This window comes from Diorhabda carinulata, chromosome 4, assembly GCF_026250575.1.
Source record: "Diorhabda carinulata isolate Delta chromosome 4, icDioCari1.1, whole genome shotgun sequence".
NCBI lineage: Eukaryota > Metazoa > Arthropoda > Insecta > Coleoptera > Chrysomelidae > Diorhabda > Diorhabda carinulata.
Window position 1 is genome coordinate 33392596 of NC_079463.1, and position 21524 is coordinate 33414119.

General features: G+C 27.5%; 5 protein-coding genes across 6 annotated transcripts; 3 read left to right on the forward strand and 2 right to left on the reverse strand.

Moving 5' to 3' along the window:
* Positions 1 to 9506: 9506 nt before the first annotated feature.
* Positions 9507 to 10374, reverse strand: LOC130892618 (SUN domain-containing protein 2-like). The gene has a single exon (XM_057798118.1). It carries the CDS (start codon positions 10370 to 10372, stop codon positions 9536 to 9538), a length of 837 nt encoding a protein of 278 aa, XP_057654101.1. The 5' UTR covers positions 10373 to 10374; the 3' UTR covers positions 9507 to 9535.
* Positions 10375 to 10545: 171 nt separating this feature from the next.
* Positions 10546 to 12375, forward strand: LOC130893052 (uncharacterized). The gene is made up of 2 exons (XM_057798819.1): positions 10546 to 10554; positions 11764 to 12375. Exons 1-2 carry the CDS (start codon positions 10546 to 10548, stop codon positions 12373 to 12375), a joined length of 621 nt encoding a protein of 206 aa, XP_057654802.1.
* A 638-nt stretch (positions 12376 to 13013) lies between these two features.
* On the forward strand, positions 13014 to 14136 carry LOC130892883 (ankyrin repeat domain-containing protein 40-like). The gene is made up of 3 exons (XM_057798565.1): positions 13014 to 13291; positions 13405 to 13691; positions 13814 to 14136. The coding sequence occupies exons 1-3, from the start codon at positions 13173 to 13175 to the stop codon at positions 14116 to 14118; spliced, it is 711 nt and encodes a 236-aa protein (XP_057654548.1). The 5' UTR covers positions 13014 to 13172; the 3' UTR covers positions 14119 to 14136.
* Positions 14137 to 14818: 682 nt separating this feature from the next.
* Positions 14819 to 16567, forward strand: LOC130892882 (tRNA-splicing endonuclease subunit Sen54-like). The gene is made up of 5 exons (XM_057798564.1): positions 14819 to 14903; positions 14958 to 15119; positions 15171 to 15318; positions 15371 to 15840; positions 16367 to 16567. The coding sequence occupies exons 1-5, from the start codon at positions 14893 to 14895 to the stop codon at positions 16503 to 16505; spliced, it is 930 nt and encodes a 309-aa protein (XP_057654547.1). The 5' UTR covers positions 14819 to 14892; the 3' UTR covers positions 16506 to 16567.
* Positions 16568 to 16573: 6 nt separating this feature from the next.
* Positions 16574 to 21217, reverse strand: LOC130892881 (heparan sulfate glucosamine 3-O-sulfotransferase 3B1). 2 transcript variants are annotated; one of them, XR_009059126.1, is made up of 5 exons: positions 20838 to 21198; positions 20565 to 20736; positions 20100 to 20505; positions 18920 to 20034; positions 16574 to 18609 (listed from the first exon to the last, which is right to left on the reverse strand). XR_009059126.1 is itself a non-coding variant. In XM_057798563.1 (4 exons), the coding sequence occupies exons 1-4, from the start codon at positions 20958 to 20960 to the stop codon at positions 19695 to 19697; spliced, it is 1041 nt and encodes a 346-aa protein (XP_057654546.1). In that variant the 5' UTR covers positions 20961 to 21217; the 3' UTR covers positions 18913 to 19694. The 2 variants fall into 2 exon arrangements, 1 of the variants encoding a protein (XP_057654546.1); XM_057798563.1 differs by lacking the exon at positions 16574 to 18609 and having other exon boundaries at positions 18913 to 20034; positions 20838 to 21217.
* Positions 21218 to 21524: the final 307 nt, after the last annotated feature.

Consider the following 21524-nt stretch of genomic DNA (forward strand, 5'->3'; position numbering starts at 1 on the left):
CGAAAATTATATATTTTGAAAAATAATGACAAAACTGGAAATTTCATAAAAATTATTTTTTTTTGATAAAAAATTAACTAGAATACAACATTTGGTTCGATGGTTTCTGAATCATGAAATACATGTTTCGAGGGTAGCGCTTTTCCGTATAATGAAATTACGATCCCATCTCGTAACTTCGAAAAAGAAAATTATATATTTTGAAAAATAATGACAAAATTGGAAATTTCATAAAAATAATCTTTTTTGATGAAAAATTAAGTAGAATTCAACATTTGGTTCGATGGTTTCTGAATCATGATATACATGTTTCGAGGGTAGCGCTTTTCCGTATAATGAAATAACAATCCCATCTCGTAACTTCGAAAACAAAAAATTAACTAGAATTCAACATTTGGTTCGATGGTTTCTGAATAATGATATACATGTTTCGAGGGTAGCGCTTTTCCGTATAATGAAATAACAATCCCATCTCGTAACTTCGAAAACAAAAAATTAACTAGAATTCAACATTTGGTTCGATGGTTTCTGAATAATGATATACATGTTTCGAGGGTAGCGCTTTTCCGTATAATGAAATAACAATCCCATCTCGTAACTTCGAAAACAAAAAATTAACTAGAATTCAACATTTGGTTCGATGGTTTCTGAATAATGATATACATGTTTCGAGGGTAGCTCTTTTCCGTATAATGAAATAACAATCCCATCTCGTAACTTCGAAAACAAAAAATTAACTAGAATTCAACATTTGGTTCGATGGTTTCTGAATAATGATATACATGTTTCGAGGGTAGCGCTTTTCCGTATAATGAAATAACAATCCCATCTCGTAACTTCGAAAACAAAAAATTAACTAGAATTCAACATTTGGTTCGATGGTTTCTGAATAATGATATACATGTTTCGAGGGTAGCGCTTTTCCGTATAATGAAATTACGATCCCATCTCGTAACTTCGAAAAAGAAAATTATATATTTTGAAAAATAATGACAAAATTGGAAATTTCATAAAAATAATCTTTTTTGATGAAAAATTAAGTAGAATTCAACATTTGGTTCGATGGTTTCTGAATCATGATATACATGTTTCGAGGGTAGCGCTTTTCCGTATAATGAAATAACAATCCCATCTCGTAACTTCGAAAACAAAAAATTAACTAGAATTCAACATTTGGTTCGATGGTTTCTGAATAATGATATACATGTTTCGAGGGTAGCGCTTTTCCGTATAATGAAATAACAATCCCATCTCGTAACTTCGAAAACAAAAAATTAACTAGAATTCAACATTTGGTTCGATGGTTTCTGAATAATGATATACATGTTTCGAGGGTAGCGCTTTTCCGTATAATGAAATAACAATCCCATCTCGTAACTTCGAAAACAAAAAATTAACTAGAATTCAACATTTGGTTCGATGGTTTCTGAATAATGATATACATGTTTCGAGGGTAGCGCTTTTCCGTATAATGAAATAACAATCCCATCTCGTAACTTCGAAAACAAAAAATTAACTAGAATTCAACATTTGGTTCCATGGTTTCTGAATCATGAAATACATATTTCGAGGGTGCGCTTTTCCGTATAATGAAATAACGATCCCATCTCGTAACTTCGAAAACGAAAATTATATATTTTGAAAAATAATGACAAAATTGGAAATTTCATAAAAATAATCTTTTTTGATGAAAAATTAACTAAATTCCAACATTTGGTTCCATGGTTTCTGAATCATGAAATACATGTTTCGAGGGTAGCGCTTTTCCGTATAATGAAATAACGATCCCATCTCGTAACTTCGAAATGGAAAGGCTTTGGGTTATTAAAAATAGTATAAGTATCGAGTGAATTTTAATTCTTTTGAACACAAACCGGCGGCTCTGTAATTTTCTGTTTATAGACCGAGGAAATACCAAAATTTCTCTATAATTTGTGATCGTTAGACGTTGAGATATTCTATTTTCAATATCAATTTGCCTTTCGTTACCTTCCTTATTATTATTAAATTGTTTGATACACATATTAACACCGTAGTAAGTGAAACAATTTGCTGTGTGTAATCGGAAATAATAACCTAACCATTTAGGGTGATGATTATTAGAAAGATAAAAAAAAAGTAAAAGGAACGGAACTTGAGATAATAAATGGAAAGTTTAATGTATGAAATTATTGTTATTTAAAACTAAGAGGGCACTAATAGTTGATAATGTATGTACTTTATTAAATTTAATCGATTTTTGTGAAATCGATTTCGGTTACTAATTTTATAAAGCCGTGAATATTAAAGTGAAAGTACCAGATTTAAAATGAGAAAAATACCTCAATTTAATATATATATTTATACCTATTTATACGAGGGTTGCAACTTAAGATATGGCAACAATGGTGTGTTTCGAAATAACTGGACATATTTTTATCTGTTTCAAAACTTAAGTTGTAACCCTCGTATAATTAAAGAAAAATCCTTTGTTTACTTGATGATTTGATATGTTAATTTTTATCTTCCACTATTATGTTTTGGTGGAAAAGCACAGGCTAATGACCCTGAAAAATTGTGACCATAGGGTAATAATTTCAAGAATTCCTGACATTTCAATTAATTTATACGATAAATTATATAAATATCTGTATTTCAAAACTTTTTAAATACGCAAAAACAATACTTAAACATAATATCTTGAGTTTTTTAGTGAAACTATTTATTGAAAATCTTCAAAAATTCCTCAACAGTAGTGAAGGTTAAATTTATTCCGATCATAACAAAACAAAAATGGCGCCATGTTTAAACATCGATATTAGATCGCATTTATTTATTTATGAAAACCATGATAATGATTATTTATTTGAAACAACAATTGAAAAAGGATTTTTATTTTCGTTCAATCTATTGTTTAATTAAATTTACTTCTTCTCACTTGACCTGTTTCTTTTAACTTAATATGAATTATATATATTATCAGCAATTAGAAAATCTTAAATACTGAAAGTTATTTAATTATATTTGTTTATTTAAATATGAGTTTGTACAGAGCCTCGTATACCATATGGCATAAAACAAAAAAAAATTTACATTTATCGTATTCAGATATATAAATAAGAGTCCGAATTGTTTACATGTTTATCTGGCAGCTTGGTGCTCCCACCAAAACGTCACGTTTCCTTCGGATTATTGCGCTGTTGCCGGTTTTATTAGTAGTAGACAGTTTTATTTTACACGAATGAAAAAGTAACGTCTTAGAAGTGTAATAAATGAATCGAAAGTTGATAATTTTGCTACACTCGTGATAAAAATGTTTTTTAAATAAAAAAAAATATTTAAATTAGGACGAAATTTATTAACCGAAAGTAAAATTAAGTATTATATATCCCTCCCTAACGTGAAACAATACGGTATCAATATAAGACGTTAACGAATCCCCTTTTTCTTCACTTTGTAATCCTCTCCGCGATCCGTTATCATCTTTTTGATCGGTAGTGGTACTCCCGCGGTACTATACGAAATTTCGCTCTTTACTACAAACGCATTGCATAGTGCAAGGTCGAACAAGGCCATTTTCTTCGACGCCGCGTATACGATTGACAGAAAAAGAAGACAATATCAATTTTGAGGCGAATATTGGCGCGTGAAACTCAATTATATTAAGGTTTGTAACCGCTTTATATGTTTTAATCGCGAAATATTGATTTATTATAGTACGGGAGATTCTGATCGATTTTTAATTTATTAATACTCGATGTAAATAAACGTTTATTTGTATAAAAAAAACACCCGATTAATACATTTTATTTAATAAAAAATAAGTTTTGAATCGTTTTAGATATTTTAAGCTAACAAAAAATAATTATTCGAAAACTATAAATGATACCTAATTTTGAATTAAAAAGTCCAAATTTTTCCAAAACTGTGTACAAATAAAGAACGGGGCAGCCGATTTAAGTTGTTATCTATAATAAATTTTCATATTTTATAGAGAAAATAATACATTAAGAAGCTTAAGAGTTAGCTATTGCCACGTAGAAAATTATAACCTAGAAATTAAGCTGATTTGGCTTCTCGATTCGCATATGGACGTATATTTTAAATAAAAACAACACGGGATTTATATTTAAGTTCATAATTATTAATTTTATATTCAAATTTTAACTGAAATAATCAGATTATAAAATACCAGTAAAGATTAACGTGAGTCATTGAATACGTAAAAATATTAAGCACATTAAACTATGTTTTCAAGGTCATTTGAACATGTCTGGATGTCTTAAAACGATTATAGTCTATGTTTTAAAGTATAACCATATTTTTTTTTTAAATTTGATTCTTAATTTAGATTCTTTCGTTATTTTTTTAACAACAAAACTATTTAGAACGACTCCCAACTATGTGTTGACAACAACTTATTTGTCCTAACAACAACAGTGTTGCCAGATCTTAATATACGACTCAAATTTTAACTTGAATGATTTTGATTATTTTCTGTGGTATAACGATGATTTTTTTTATGAAATATCAACTTTGATTATTTCTCATGTTTATTTTTGAGGTTATTATGGAAAATTTCTAAATAAAAATCAAGTTACTACGAAAAAAAAGTGACAATTTACTAACCACATTTAGAAATTCGTAGTTTTTTTTTGTATCAGAAAAATTAATTCGATTTAGAAAGGATTCAATTCATTGGTGCAATAAATTATGATTTATAAATTAATATCTGTATCGAGAATTGAATTGATATTAGAACGAACCATAAAAATGATTGGTACTACCACATTGAGGAATTGCGGTTAAAAGATAATGATTTAATAGACCTTAACCACGATTTTACTCGAAATTTAAAATCTAAATAAAACAATAATCATCGAACAACGGTACCACGGCTATGAAACATTGAATATCTATTAGACCGTCGTCACGATTCCAGATTAAAAAAATTTGTATAAGTAGGTAACTGAGTCAACTTTGTTAACTATATAAAGTGTAAAAAAAAGTAATTTTAATTTATAAGTGTGAAATGGCTTACCTTATACACATATTAAATAATCAAAACACTTCAGTAACGAAAACTGTTTATTCTTTCTTCTTTTTTATCGACAAATGCCTTGTCGATTTTATCCTAACGCCGGTAAACAACCCTATTAAATAGGCAACCAATATATCACGTTCATTATTCCATATTACAATGCATTATATTATTATTAACTGATAAATATTTTTATGTTGTTCTAAATAATCTAATTAAAAATCAGATTAATACGAAATAAGCTAGTTGTTTATATTTTTTTATAATTGAATATGTATGTTAATTAAAAAAAGAAGAAGAAAACGTTCAATTGAAGAGATAATGAGACGTGTCAGTTTTTGCGATACCCGTATTATTGATAATATCTATTAGTTATACAAATAATCATTATAATGAATGAAAACACCGAAATAAATATTGCTAAGCCGTTAAGTAAATTTATTAATAAAGAAGCTATTTATATATGTAAACTTTACAAAAGCACTTAGCAACTTTTAGTTTGCATAAATCCGCGACTACAACGTAACAATGACACATTACCCGACAGCAACAATGTTGCCAAGTCTCCATAAATAAAGAATTAATACTCGTAAAACGTAGATAAAAACGCTAAATTTAAAAACTGAAAAACAGATGTAATATCGCCGTAAACACACATATTCACTTTAATTATCTTAAAGAAAGAAATTCACACGTTTTAAAAAAAAATTAATGGATACCATGTTCTACTTTTTCCGTATTTTTGTTGTAATCTAATTGAGCATTGTAATACTTATTACCACGGAAATAAGTTAATTTTAAATTGAAGATTTAGATAATCTTCACACAACGTATAACGTTTTTTATTATTAAAAACATATGTTATCTCAAAAGTGAGATTGAATAGTCTTAATAACAATGTTGCCAAGTTTATTATTATTCAGGAAACTGTGTAGGGTTTACAATAATCAGTATTTAAGGTGTGAAGACGTGTCAACATTATAATAAAAAAGTAAATATATAAGTAATAACTAGAATTGTGAAATTTTTTATTTATTACAGCAAATCTGACGAGTTCAAATATTTTAATGTTAATTATAGATGAAGGTTCTCAACTTTTTTTTTAGATATAGCAACACTGTAACTTATTCTTTCAGTAACAGGATAGTTTTTTGAGGGTTACCAACTGACAAAAAACGAATTTAACTATAAACGTTATTGCCAAGAATTACTTTATTTCAGTTTTTTAAATATCAATTGTGATTGTTATAAAATATTTTTAGTATCATGAAAAGTTACTATTATTTTAAAAATTGGTAATTTAATCATCCAATCAACTATTGATATATTCAGAAATAGTTTTTGAATATACAATAAACAACAATTATAAACGAACGAACGTATTTTTTATTCTTTCTTCGTACCATATGGAAAATAATTGATGATTTTACTTAAAAGTCACGTGAGAAGCTTAAATTTCAACAACTAAAGAAGACAGTGAAATTATTCACGTACCAATTTACATTCGTACTACGAAATTTCACTTAAAAAGTGTTAGTTTAATCAGAGACGGATCAAGCTAATAAAAAATAACAAAATAAAAAATAACTGATATTTTATTTCTAATATTGATTCAAATCCCATCTCTATATAATATTTATGGTTATTACTGTATTATATTATTAATAAGTATAAAAAAACACTCAATTCTATATGTATTTAATTCAAATTTAGTTTGGAATGAAATATAGTTCAATATCATATACATATAATGTTACGGTTCATATTTCTTATTAAAAATACGTTGTTATTAAACTTGGACATCCAATACAATCTATTTCGTTCCGCTTCTCTCATTTTATATACCTACTAAAATATTATGGTTATTTAATAATTATTTCACACCACAATGTATATGGTATTTCTACACCATCTAATCAAAAATTCACTCAGCATCTTTTACGTGCAACAAGATGTCCGCCGTGTAATTTATACCTATTATTAATAGAAATATAATCAAAGCGCCATCGGTTTATCAACGGCTTATAAAAAGAAAAATGTCTTATCGTGACGATATACCCACTTAATGATATTAATAAAACAAGATTAAAGCTTAATAGATGAATTTTTATAATAAACTTGTTTTAGTTACATAGATACGTGATGGTATTTATCCTAACCTCAAAAAAACAGTTTCCGAATCGTCAATTTTATTGAAAAATGATAAATTACGTTATATAAAAAAATTATACAATTCACAGTTTTTTTTTAAGATATATAAAATATTCTGAAACGAAACTTTTAAATAAATTCAACAAAAATTGTTTTTGTTTCCGTTTTTTTTTATGCATTTCAACAAACGTGAATATAAAGATGGCCGCGGTTATCTGGTAACTGTAACTGTATTAAAAAACTACATGTTACAGAAAAAACCTTTATATACAATATTTAAAATAGATGTAATTAAAATAACATCAACTACCGTGGAATCATTTGGTTAGATATATATAAAATACGAGTATTTAATGACTTTGTATATGAATAATTTTAGAAAAATCTGCACATCTATAACAGTACAACAAAACCGGATGTATATAGACTAAGTACAATGAAAAATTTCTACTCAAATTAAACACGCTCTCACATACTTTTCTCGTTTATTATTTTCCCAAGCATTCAGTTATTTATTATAATTGAATTAAATGCACTATCAATTAACAGTAGTTAGTGAAAAAAATCAGGGCATAAGTGAGTTCAAGAAGTTTATATAGCGTGAATTCTTCTAAATCCGGATTTTCAAGCCATGTCAATGCGATTTAAAATGAAGTAGTACCGAACGACCTAAATCGATATGATTTACTAAAATTGGGAACATAAATGAATCTCTACACCACCGATCATTCATTAATGCACATTTGCCAGATTTCTTTTGAATTTATAATAGTTTGAATCGCAAGATGATAAGCTATTTTTATTATTGTTAAAATTACAATAAAAATTGAAACAAATATTTCCCAGTGATAAAGAATTTAAAATATTAAAACGAAATATGATATCTTTCAAATAAAAAAACAAAATTAAATATGTTTTACTCTTCATTTAGTACTGTTTTTACGTTTATTTTATATCTATCGGCAACGCTGTAACTTACTCTATCCAATACAAACTAGACAGTTTTTTATACGTTACCAACTGTCGAACATTGAGTTTAACTATATGTGATGTTGCCAAATTTAATTTCAAGTAGCAAAATTTCTGTTTATATTATTTTTTATTTAAAATTTGTAATGAATTAAAACATTTCTAGTATAACCTCGATATTTGTAGCTTAATTATGTTATGCAGAATAAATTTCTTACATTATTTTTTTAAAATAAATCTTTTCAATAACTCAATCAGTAATCACAATAAAAAGATGTTATATTTAGAAAAATGGAAAAAAACATTATTTAAATTAATAAAATGAAATTATTGAATGATTCAGTTACAAAAAAAGACGAATATTTATCGTTTTAATAAAATTATGTTAAACAAAATCGAGTTTATGAAAAATATGACAACGTTGTGTCTGTAATATTCTGTAATGAATCACTGCTTAATATAAATAGAAACACGTTTTTTTTTCTCAATTGTATATAAAAAAAAATTATATTGTTTTACTCTTCGTTTAGTACTATTTTTACGTTTATTTTATATCTATCGGCAACGCTGTAACTTATTCTACTCAATATAATCTAGATAGTTTTTTATACGTTACCAACTGTCGACATTAAGTTTAACTATATGTGATGTTGCCAAATTTAATTTCAAGTAGCAAAATTTCTGTTAATATTATTTGTTATTTAAAATTTGTAATGAATTAAAACATTTCTAGTATAACCTCAATATTTGTAGTTTAATTATGTTATGCAGAATGAATTATTGAAATAATTCAGTAATAAAAAAGACGAATATTTATCGTTTTAATGAAATTATGCTAAGCTAAATCGAGTTTATGAAAAACATGGCAACGTTGTGTCTGTAATATTCCGTAATGAATCACTGCTTAATATAAATAGAAACACATTTTTTTCATTTGTATAAATAAAAACCAAAATTAAATTGTTTTACTCTTCGTTTAGTACTGTTTTTACGTTTATTTTATATCTATCGGCAACGCTGTAACTTATTCTACTCAATATAATCTAGATAGTTTTTTATACGTTACCAACTGTCGAACATTGAGTTTAACTATATGTGATGTTGCCAAATTTAATTTCAAGTAGCAAAGTTTCTGTTTATATTATTTTTTATTTAAAATTTGTAATGAATTAAAACATTTCTAGTATAACCTCAATATTTGTAGTTTAATTATGTTATGCAGAATGAATTATTGAAATAATTCAGTAATAAAAAAGACGAATATTTATCGTTTTAATGAAATTATGCTAAGCTAAATCGAGTTTATGAAAAACATGGCAACGTTGTGTCTGTAATATTCCGTAATATAAATAGAAACACATTTTTTTTTTTCATTTGTATAATATATTAAAGATTTTACGTCGCCAAAATCCCGTGAACTCTTAACCTATACACGCAAGTATAATCAGGGTTATTATGATTAGTTAGAACACGAAATTCTATATAACTATAAAAATTAGACTGATTAATATCGAATGTTTGAATCGATTGTCCATTCAATTTAAACGTGAACCTCCCAATGTATTCACCTTTTTCGTTAACGTCTTTAAGACCCCATATCTCGAAATCCTTAGGAGCCGATTGTATATCTAAAGTCGGCGACATATTTTCGGGAATATGTTCAATAGTTACGGCGTTTATTTTTATTTTACCCAACAGTTTAATGACGACTCCGCCACTAGAGCCTTTCAAAGCCCAGCAATGTCCCGGGGACATATCCGCTTGCAGCATCGCTCTGGGACCGTGCATTCCTTCGCAAAGTGTGATCCCCAATATGGATTTCGACGCGTCGAAGTTTTCCGTGTCTTTAGATAATCTCACGATTCTCCCACCGGAAGTTTCTAAAGCAAAATCCGTTCTTCCTGTTTTATCCCAACTATATTTTTCCAATTCTTTCTGTATCGATTTTCTAATATTTCTCCTCATGGTTTCTTGTTCTCTTTTCATATTGTGTAGAGCAGTTTCTATACGAAATATTCTCCCTTCTATTTCAATATTATCTTCAACATTTTGTTTAACGTTATTTATCTTTTCGGTTATACCTCGTATTTGCTCGCCATGATGTATGATTACGATGATTATATATAATGATATCAAGAAAAAAATGCCGTAAAAATATTTTTTCCAACCGTTTTGGGATGGTATTGATGGGCAAAGTCTTCTCGTCGAGTGCATCTCAAATTTTTGAAACATTAATTTTTTAAAATGTCTAATTCTGACAAGTTATCGATTGTTGTCACGTATTATTAGTATGCTATAAAAAAGAGGAAAAATTTCATTTACTCAACACGACGAAGTGGCAACATCGAAAATCTTCCAACTTGACAGTTGATTAGTTGCCGTATTGACCAATTTATTACTAATAAATGAATACGGTAATTTTTTGAAATTATATAATATAATATAATCTATTTAAAATAATATTATTTGTATTAAGAACTATATTCATAAACAATTTATATTATGACATTATTAACCTAATTCGTTATTAACTTTATGAGATATTATCGAATATCATTCGATTGTGAATCTTTAGCTGTCACGTAAACTAAAAAAGAAGAAAAATATTTCACATATTTCTAATCAAAAATTAACTAGAATTCAACATTTAGTTCGATGGTTTCTGAATCATGAAATACATGTTTCGAGGGTAGCGCTTTTTCGTATAATGAAATAACGATCCAATTTCGTAACTTCCAAAAAGGATAATTGAAAAATAATGACGAAATTGGAAATTTCATAAAAATAATCTTTTCTAATCAAAAATTAACTAGAATTCAACATTTGGTTCGATGGTTTCTGAATCATGAAATACATGTTTCGAGGGTAGCGCTTTTCCGTATAATGAAATAACGATCCAATCTCGTAACTTCGAAAACGATAATTGAAAAATAATGACGAAATTGGAAATTTCATAAAAATAATCTTTTTTGATAAAAAATTAACTAGAATTCAACATTTGGTTCCATGGTTTCTGAATCATGAAATACATGTTTCGAGGGTAGCGCTTTTCCGTATAATGAAATAACGATCCCATCTCGTAAGTTCAAAAACGAAAATTATATGTTTTGAAAAATAATGACGAAATTGGAAATTTCATAAAAATAATCTTTTCTAATCTAAAATTAACTAGAATTCAACATTTGGTTCGATGGTTCCTGAATCATGAAATACATGTTTCAAGGGTAGCGCTTTTAAGTATAATGAAATAACGATCCCATCCCGTAACTTCGAAATCGAAAGATTACAAACTTGACAGTTGATTAGTTGTCATATTGACCAATTTATTACTAATAAATAAATACGGTAATTTTTTGAAATTATATAATATAATATAATCTATTTAAGATAATATTTTTGGTATTAAGAACTATATTCATAAACAATTTATATTATTACATTATTAACCTTATTCGTTATTAACTTTATGAGATATTATCGATTATCATTCGATTGTGGATCTTTAGCTGTCAAGTAAAATAAAAAAGAAGAAAAAAAATTTCACATTCATAATATTATTATATTATTTCGAAGATTTGGCAACGTACTTAAACCCTATAATTATAATTTTTCATTTGTTTCAGATGAAACTATCACTATCCACTCTCGTAATCTTCATTGTACTAAAAGTAATAGAATGTTTTCCATTAGAAACTTCCAACGAACGAAGAGAGAGACAATTGTCATATTTTGATATTCTTCCATCTAAATTAGATTACAATAACCTAGAATTAACTAACGGCAACTACATGCCTCTCACTATAGAAGATAATCCTCTAAGTAGGGCCGTTCCGTCTAGAAAACAAAACTACGACTCGCCAGTTTATTATATTAGAATGCCCCCACAACCTTACGTTTTCGTTTCCGGTATCGGGTACGTCTCTCCCCCAGTATCTCACCCGATGTCACAACTTTTAAATATTCCCGTGCCGTTTGTTTCGAACGGTAAACCTAATTCTATATATCAATGGTCCGGGGGATTTCAAAATTTTCCCACCGAAGTTGCCCCTACGTATCCTAGTTATACTCAAGTTAAACCTAAACCTCAGGAATCTACGAAGAAGCCTTTAGCGGATTCTACTATTCATAGATTACCAGGAAATTTCGCTTTCAATGGAAAACCTGAAGATATTTATGTTTTAAGAGACTCTTATAATTCGTTGTTGAGTGATGTTTTACAAAACGTATATCCTTAATGTTAATTTATATTCGAAAAGTTATATTTATTCTTAAGGTTAGGTTTTTACGTTTTTTTTAACTTTTGAGTCCTTAAAATATGGATTTATGACTTTTATTGCGCCGGATTGTTAGACAAAACATCATGTTGAAATGTATAACTGGTTGTATAACTATAGCGTTGTCAGCAATGATTCTTATGTCAAAAAATATCATTTTTTCCAGTCTAGTTGTTAAAATTAAAATTTAAACAAACGAAATATTTGAAAAAGTTAATTATAATTGAGAGTTAGGTATCCCTAGTATTTATTATTTATAATGTAGAATAATACGATTGTAAATATTAGTTTATGTAGTGTTGAACACGGTAATTTATTTTTATTTATTAAATGAAATTGTATTATACTGTTGTTTTATTTGCGTGTAAAAAATTCGACCAAAAAACTCTCTTTTGCTAAATAAGCAACCATTGATGATGTATTTCTAAAATGTTTAGAAATAAACCAGTCCAACAAGAATCTACAATATTTATAATTAGTTTGATTTAAAAATATCATTTAGATAAACCAGTTGATATTGAAACAACTTTTTTAACGACATAATTAATTAACCCGATATCCTAATTGACCTTTATCACGTAAATATACTTCCGCTAGTTTAGTGTATTGTGTAAACATTGCTTGGGACGTCAACGTATATAGTGATCATAACCTCAATTTTTGTTGTGTTTTGTGATCTGCATCAACACTTCGTCGGTATGATAGCTTCTATTTTCAATTAATTTTGAATATTCCAAAGTATAGTTTTCGAGTTTAATATGTCAGGTATTCTCGAAGAAAAATTGAGGGAAGCAGCTAGCATTGGAGACACCGAAAGGGTGACTATGTTGCTCTCTCAAAACGTAGATGTAAATTCTCAAAACTCCGTAAATGGATGGTAAATAATACGTAAATTAATATCTGATATATAAAAATGAACGTATATTATGATTATATATAAATTTCTCTGTGTTTACTCTTGAAATTTATATAAAAAATGATTTTGTTTAGGACGGCACTTCATTGGGCTTATAAAAGAGGAAACGAAAATATTATAAAACTCCTTAATGATCATGGAGCGAATCCAGATATAAAAAATTTTAAAGGGCAAACTCCTAACGATTTATGTCCAAATTTAAATACTTCAAATGATACAAGTGATTACGGATCTAAGTTTATTCCAAATTATTTAAAAAATCCCCCTCTTCAGATTGATCTAGAGTTAGGAAATAGAATGAGGAAAGGTTCTGATTTTGCAAACATGCCCATTACTCCATTACCCGTGTTACAAAATGATGGTAAGTGTTATAATTTTTCAGTTGTTCGTTGTAGAATTTAAGTTATTATTTAGTACCTGTAACTGGATCAAATCACACTGGAACCTTCTGGTTTCAGTCCGAAAATGTGTTTGTTTTTGCAGATCTCGTTTTAAAAGTGAGAGTTCACGGATCATCCGATCCAGATTTCATTGAAATCGAAATTCCCAGATGGAAATTAACGTATTCCCATCTAATGAATGTATGTTGTCAGGAATTGGAGATTCTTGATAGTCAAGTCGAACGGATAAGAAAACTTCCTAACACGAGATTGAGAAAAGACAGCGACGTGAAACGTTTGAGGGACTATCAAGCTTTAGAAGTTGTTATTAAATCCCCCTTGAACGGAGATAAAATGACAAATTGCTATCCAAGCATATCGACAAAAAACCAGACTATTCTTTATTGAAATAAAGTGATTATTCCAGATATGTTGTGATTTTTTATAAACTTGAAATTTTAAAAGAATTTTTTGAACTAGAGCTTTCGAATACCTTATGCTTTTCACTTGAAGATTATGCTTATTGAAAATGCTACTTATTTATAATAGAATGTTCGAATTATTCATCCTATCTCAAATAAAGGAATTTATTGATTACAATGGGTATTTTCATATACATTATTTCATTTAATTGATACTTATTCATAATTATTTCGTTTTACATAATCCTTCGTGAAAAATCAGTCCGTCAGCTTCATATTACACTTTTCTTAACAACAACTTTAAAAATACAATTTTATTTACATTTTTACTGTTTTTTTTTATATAAAAAAACTATTAATTTAGCTCCAATATCTTAATTTATAATAGGTCTTGAATATAAATTAGTAGTTCAAATGCTCGTTATTCATAATGACAAGATAGACATATTAACTGTCAAAATAAAAAAGTAGATTTATGCGATAAATTTTAGTTCTATGATCAACATATCGTTAATTTTATACAAAAAGAAAGGTCGATTCGAATCGATACTATAAGAGATGTTTGATAATTTGTATAAAAATTTATTTGTGATCTGTTTTTAATACATATTCGCTACTGTTAAAAATAAGTTATAAACCATCACGGAAAACGTAGCATATCTCTATGAATTAGTTATGGTTTCATTAACTATAATAATAAAATAGAAGAAGAAGTAGGTTTGGAATTTAAAACAAAATAAATGTTTAATTTTAAAATAATATGGATGAAGAGTAAGTTAATAACGTATTCCCTATCGAAAATATTAATTAAGTATCCCATTGTAGAGTGAAAGATATTATAAAATGTCATAGAAATCCACTAACTAAAGTAGATCTAATTGGACCGAAGCTATTTTCTAAAGATTCCTCTTTACAAACTCGAAATCTTATTTCAAAAAATTTGGAAAGTTTGGAAAATGCTTTGAGAAATAGAAAAGTTGAAAAAAGGTGAAAATTTATTTTATAACTTTCAAATTGCTAAACTACTATATTGAATAGATGTTCTAGAGCACAAGCTGAATGGGACGAATCATTGAATTTAGCAAAAGTAAATAAAGTAGTGAAGGGTTTATTAGAAAATTTTGGATATCAGAATAAACACGGAATTTACATGTATCCAGAGGAGATGCTATATTTAGTTGAAACCGTAAGTATTAATCTAATTCGGAATCATTTTTAATTATTTCAAGTTATTGTAGAATCGAATGGAAGTGTCTGTAAACAAAGTTCCTTTAACGGTACAAGAATGTTTCAATATAGTTTTAAATTCGCCAGAAATGCAATTAATAAAATATAGAGTGTACAAAAAATTGATTCATCTAGGATATAAAGTATTTAGATACAGTGAATTTGTTAGAAAATTTGAAAAAATTGAAAATAAAGAAACAATTACGCAAAAATGCGGATTTATCACTAATAATGAACAACAAAAACGTCAATTTCACGATCCCAAAGAGGAAACAAACCATAAAAAAGTTTGTGTAGACCATGATAGACCTGACGCGATTACACTTAAAAATAAATGTATCGAAAATATGTATGGAAGGCTAAAACAAATCGCCCCTCAAAAATATGTGCCAGGCAATAAAACTGGTATAGATCCAGATTACTGCGTTTTTCAATCGAAAAATCCTAGTAAAACAGATTTGTATTTCAATGTGTACATTTGGTAAGTTTTTTTTTCTATTGTGAGGTTTGTTCTCATTTATTCACTTACATAAACAATCGAATTAATTTTATAAAAATTCATCTGTCCGGCCCTGCACTTTGTTTACATTTCTGGCAACGATATTTATATATAACCTAACCTAGTTTTGACATTTCTTCAATAATATCAAATGACAGATGTAAATATATTTGGGAAATATGTCGCCAATTTTTTATTATGTGGATCAGAGCTATCATAATTTAAAAATAATTAGCATTAAATAATGATTTTTTTATTAGTTAAAAGATAGAAAATTACCCTAATATATAATAATTATATAATGGAATAAAATTACACTATGGATGTTTATACATTCAAATAAAGGCCAGTACTTTAACTGAATCAAGCTACGACATGCAGTTGGTTTAGTTCAAAATGTTGGCAAGTCGACGTATGTGATTGATAGTTTCCATTGGCAAACTATAATCAAAAAGCAGGACCGGGCTTGGCTTGGAACTTCATACCATTTCAAAATTCGATGTTTCAGTGAAACCAATATACTCGATCACGTGGAATATTTTTCAAAACATCCAAGTTTATATGTTATATGCAGTGGAGATAACATTTCTCTTTATAAAATGGGAGTAGTAAACATACCTACCATACAATTGAATTTGGACGACTAAAATGAAATATTTTCGCTTTTGTATCGTAAAATGGGGAGAAAATAAATAAATATTTTGAAAACTACAAATTTTATTTGGATAAAAAACTTTATTATTGCTATAGCTTCAACAATTATATCGTAAGCGTGATTTTATTACTTTGGTACAATCGCTTTGGTTACAAATATCCGTAATCAACTACAAAAAAATGTGTATAAAATAAACAAAACGTTGTTCGATGAAAATTTCTATATCCCTTGTACAATAATTTTGGTTGAGTACAAATCGAGTTTAATATAATTGACAGTATTCAAAAAAAGTTGTTTTTGAATAGGCAAGTGACAAACGAATGCAAATAATGTGCAAAAATGTTGTTTTTTTTTTAAATACCCTACTTACTTAGTTGAATTTTTTGTATAAACCGTGTATTCTAAATATAGTCAATTGACAGTGTCTACGTTCTACTAAGTGGAACATTCCACCAAAACTGATCATTTCCATAGATAAATAATGAAACTCAACACGTTATATTGTGTAAATACGTAAAAAATTAATCAACAAGATTAAATTAATGTCATTTGCTCTCTTAAAATCGATAAACTTATAATAAAACATATGTAAAATCAACAATATAAGATTTAAAACTAATAAAACACTTTTGACTAGAAAAATTCGAAATATTAACCAAAAAAATGATAATTCGAGTTTATTTAACATTCATTGGGTATATTTTATCCAGGACTGTACTTATGTAAATTCATTTTGTTATAATTTACGACCAAATTTAGAATTTTTTTTTAATTGGCGATTAAATACTGATTCTAATTAATTTAAGGTGTCACAAAAAATGTATAAATGATTTATATAAAAGTGCCGTAGATAAAATACATTCCAATATTGATGAAATACTGCTTGAAAAATAGTGGTAATGTTTAGATTCACAGTTTAGTACGGATCTGTCCTTCATATAGCGTAACTGGTTTTTCTATTGAGTAATATATCAGAGAGAAATAAAAAATCTTCTGTTTATATTGAATACTTTTTTACCTAACCTCAAAGTTTACGAAAAAAATGAAAAAATCTTATTTCTTATGTTTCAAGTACATTTTAAGAATAAATTAGACTTTATATCAGAAAATTCATCAAGGAAAAGTTGTTTAGAATTAAAAAATCTACAATTTTCTTTATATAACATTTTCACCTAACCTCAAAATTTTATGGAAAAAATGCATAAACTTTCAATTTTAGATGTTCAAATGCGATTTACGAAAAAAGAAGGCTTTCTACCAAAAAATGTGTTGAGGAAAAGTTGTTTATAATTAAAAAATCTACAATTTTCTTTATATAACATTTTCACATAACCTCAATATTTTCTGAAAAAATGTAAAAACTGCAATTTTCGATATTCAAATACGATTTATGAAAAAAGAAGGCTTCCTACCAAAAAATGTGTTGAGGAAAAGTTGTTTATAATTAAAAAATCTACAATTTTCTTTATATAACATTTTCACATAACCTCAATATTTTCTGAAAAAATGTAAAAACTGCAATTTTCGATATTCAAATACGATTTATGAAAAAAGAAGGCTTCCTACCAAAAAATGTGTTAGAGAAAAGTTGTTTAGAATTGAAAAATCTACAATTTTCTTTATATAACATTTTCACCTAACCTCAAAATTTTCTGGAAAAATGCAAAAACTGCAATTTTCGATATTCAAATACGATTTATGAAAAAAGAAGGCTTCCTACCAAAAAATGTGTTGAGGAAAAGTTGTTTAGAATTAAAATCTACAATTTTCTTTATATAACATTTTCACCTAACCTCAAAATTTTCTGGAAAAAATGTAAAAACTGCAATTTTCGATATTCAAAGACGATTTATGAAAAAAGAAGGCTTCCTACCAAAAAATGTGTTGAGGAAAAGTTGTTTAGAATTGAAAAATCTACAATTTTCTTCATATAACATTTTCACCTAACCTCAAAATTTTCTGAAAAAAATGCAAATACTGCAATTTTCGATATTCAAATACGATTTATGAAAAAAGAAGGCTTCCTACCAAAAAATGTGTTGAGGAAAAGTTGTTTAGAATTAAAATCTACAATTTTCTTTATATAACATTTTCACCTAACCTCAAAATTTTATGGAAAAAATGCATAAACTTTCAATTTTAGATGTTCAAATGCGATTTACGAAAAAAGAAGGCTTTCTACCAAAAAATGTGTTGAGGAAAAGTTGTTTATAATTAAAAAATCTACAATTTTCTTTATATAACATTTTCACATAACCTCAATATTTTCTGAAAAAATGTAAAAACTGCAATTTTCGATATTCAAATACGATTTATGAAAAAAGAAGGCTTCCTACCAAAAAATGTGTTAGAGAAAAGTTGTTTAGAATTGAAAAATCTACAATTTTCTTTATATAACATTTTCACCTAACCTCAAAATTTTCTGGAAAAAATGCAAAAACTGCAATTTTCGATATTCAAATACGATTTATGAAAAAAGAAGGCTTCCTACCAAAAAATGTGTTGAGGAAAAGTTGTTTAGAATTAAAATCTACAATTTTCTTTATATAACATTTTCACCTAACCTCAAAATTTTATGGAAAAAATGCATAAACTTTCAATTTTAGATGTTCAAATACGATTTACGAAAAAAGAAGGCTTCCTACCAAAAAATGTGTTAAGGAAAAGTTGTTTAGAATTGAAAAATCTACAATTTTCTTCATATAACATTTTCACCTAAACTCAAAATTTTCTGAAAAAAATGCAAATACTGCAATTTTCGATATTCAAATACGATTTATGAAAAAAGAAGGCTTCCTACCAAAAAATGTGTTGAGCAAAAGTTGTTTAGAATTGAAAAATCTACAAATTTCGTAAGATACGTTTTTCCACATAACCTCAAAACTTTCGAGAAAAATGCAAAAAACTAATAAATTTTGAGGTTAGTTAAATAAAACATCTAATATTATTAAGTGTTAGAAATTACAATTTTTACTAAATTTTTTTTCGTTTTAGCCTCTAGAATTGAGGAAAATATACTATGAGTGTTTAAAACTTGTCTGCCATCAAACAGTCGTACAAAACTGTTGAGATAAATAAAAATGAGCCAATCGTTTAAATACCACTACATTTCGCGCCATATCATCCTCAAAATTCAATAAATAATTCTAAAAATACAAAAAAAATCCAACAACACCATATTTCAAGCCCAACCGAAATGAATCCCAGTCATCTGATAAAAATGATTATTGAAAGGCCTAAAAAAATCTCTAAGCCTTTGTAAAACCACTGGATTAACGTAGGGGTGACTGCGCCCTTTAGTTTTTCCCAAACAATGGGGCGCCGAATGCCCCTCGCTTTTAAACAAACAAGGAAAACCTTTCGTGGAGTTGAAATAAAAATGTTTTTCCGTAACGACTCTCTTAAGACCTAAAAAATCTTGAACGCGACGCAGCTCGATCGCCGGGTCCAAGACCAAACGTTCCCCACTGACGAACAGAAATTGAGACAGAGGAAAAAATTTCAACCATCTCGTTAGATATCTAAAAGCATAAAAATTTCCATAAAAATCGAATAAAACGTCCGATAAATATATATAATCGCTCACCTAGCGTATATTCCTAGTTTTATGGGGCCCCAAGACGTATCTACGATACTACCGATGGAACCGTTGACAAAAACTAATTGTTCGAACGGTTTCATGTCGACTTTCTTGGAAATAGCTTGAGCATAATCAGATATGGCCCTTGTAACGGGGTCTCTTACAACTACGAGTAATTTAGTGGATGGATTCATTAGATGCACTCGGCGCGGGGCTTCTCTGGTAATAAAATACGAAGGGGTTTTTTCGATGGTAAGTTGACCTTCCAGAGTAGCTGGCATGTGTTTTCGGTACCATTGGAAACCTCTCGCGTAATTTTTATCAAAAAAATGAACTTCGCTACCAGCTGCTCTCACATCTGGATGTATGCGGATGAATTCGAGAAGTGCTCTAGTACCTCCTTTTTTAACACCTGATTGATATTTTGAGAAATATCCAATATAGAAAAATTATGTTTAATTTAAAACTTACCGATAATTAAAGCACTTGGTAACTGTCTTTCCGGTCTTAAACCCTGTTCTCTAAAAAATTTGTATTTTGGCGATATGTCAGTTTCGTTTTCTTCTAATAAAGATACTACACGAACGGAAGCTGAATAATGAACTAAAGGTATTTCGTTTGGTATTACCGGATGAGTTTGCCACTATAAAATAACAATCTTAAAATTTTATAGGTTATGATACGTTTATTTATATATTTATATTTATAACATTTGTTAAAGAGATATATTTAAATTGTACTTACTTTAGGTATTGCTTTGGATAGACCAGATATTACACACGAATTGAATACGAAAGATACATATAAAGATATAGTAGCTAACAATAGCAAAGATAAAATTATTTTTTTTGAAATAAGTACTTCCATTATTTCTAAACTGTGTACCCTAGTTACGTCTAAATTATATAAACTATTGAATGAAAGTTAAAGTTATTTTAAAAATCATTTTTCTTAGTATATAAGAATAAGGTTACATTATAATAATATATTAATATCTATTCTTATATTTCATTATGGTATTCATTTTACCGACGTGTCGGCTGTTTTATAATATTTTTTAAATATTAAAATACACACAAAATGGAATGAAATATTGACAGTTATAAATACAAACTCGACTTCTTTTTCCTCACTACTTGTGTACTATTTCTATAAAGAATAGTATTATATAATAAATTAAAGTATTAAGAAAATTAATTCAAATTTTCGTGAAGAATTAATCGATACTTTTTTGTACACTTAAATTTAAAAATTGAATATGATGTAAAAAAAAACAAACACTCGGAGTGAAAACTGAGTTAATATAGATCTATGTCATTTACCCCATAATATATATGTTTTTATAAGTAGTGAAAATTTCAAAATTTAATAAATTTTCATTATCAGTTTTAATTATTATTACAAAAGATTTAATAACATTTAACTATTTTA

Excerpts from the sequence above, each read along its gene's own strand:
- LOC130892883 (XM_057798565.1), top strand. The coding sequence starts at position 13,173 with ATGTCAGGTATTCTCGAAGAAAAATTGAGGGAAGCAGCTAGCATTGGA. Across the intron at positions 13,292-13,404 it reads CAAAACTCCGTAAATGGATG|GACGGCACTTCATTGGGCTT; the intron begins GTAAATAATACG and ends GATTTTGTTTAG. Across the intron at positions 13,692-13,813 it reads ACCCGTGTTACAAAATGATG|ATCTCGTTTTAAAAGTGAGA; the intron begins GTAAGTGTTATA and ends TTGTTTTTGCAG.
- LOC130892618 (XM_057798118.1), bottom strand. The coding sequence starts at position 10,372 with ATGTTTCAAAAATTTGAGATGCACTCGACGAGAAGACTTTGCCCATCA.
- LOC130892881 (XM_057798563.1), bottom strand. The coding sequence starts at position 20,960 with ATGGAAGTACTTATTTCAAAAAAAATAATTTTATCTTTGCTATTGTTA. Across the intron at positions 20,737-20,837 it reads TATCCAAAGCAATACCTAAA|TGGCAAACTCATCCGGTAAT; the intron begins GTAAGTACAATT and ends GTTATTTTATAG. Across the intron at positions 20,506-20,564 it reads ACCAAGTGCTTTAATTATCG|GTGTTAAAAAAGGAGGTACT; the intron begins GTAAGTTTTAAA and ends AATATCAATCAG.
- LOC130892882 (XM_057798564.1), top strand. Across the intron at positions 15,319-15,370 it reads TGCTATATTTAGTTGAAACC|AATCGAATGGAAGTGTCTGT; the intron begins GTAAGTATTAAT and ends AAGTTATTGTAG. Across the intron at positions 15,841-16,366 it reads TATTTCAATGTGTACATTTG|TGAAACCAATATACTCGATC; the intron begins GTAAGTTTTTTT and ends TCGATGTTTCAG.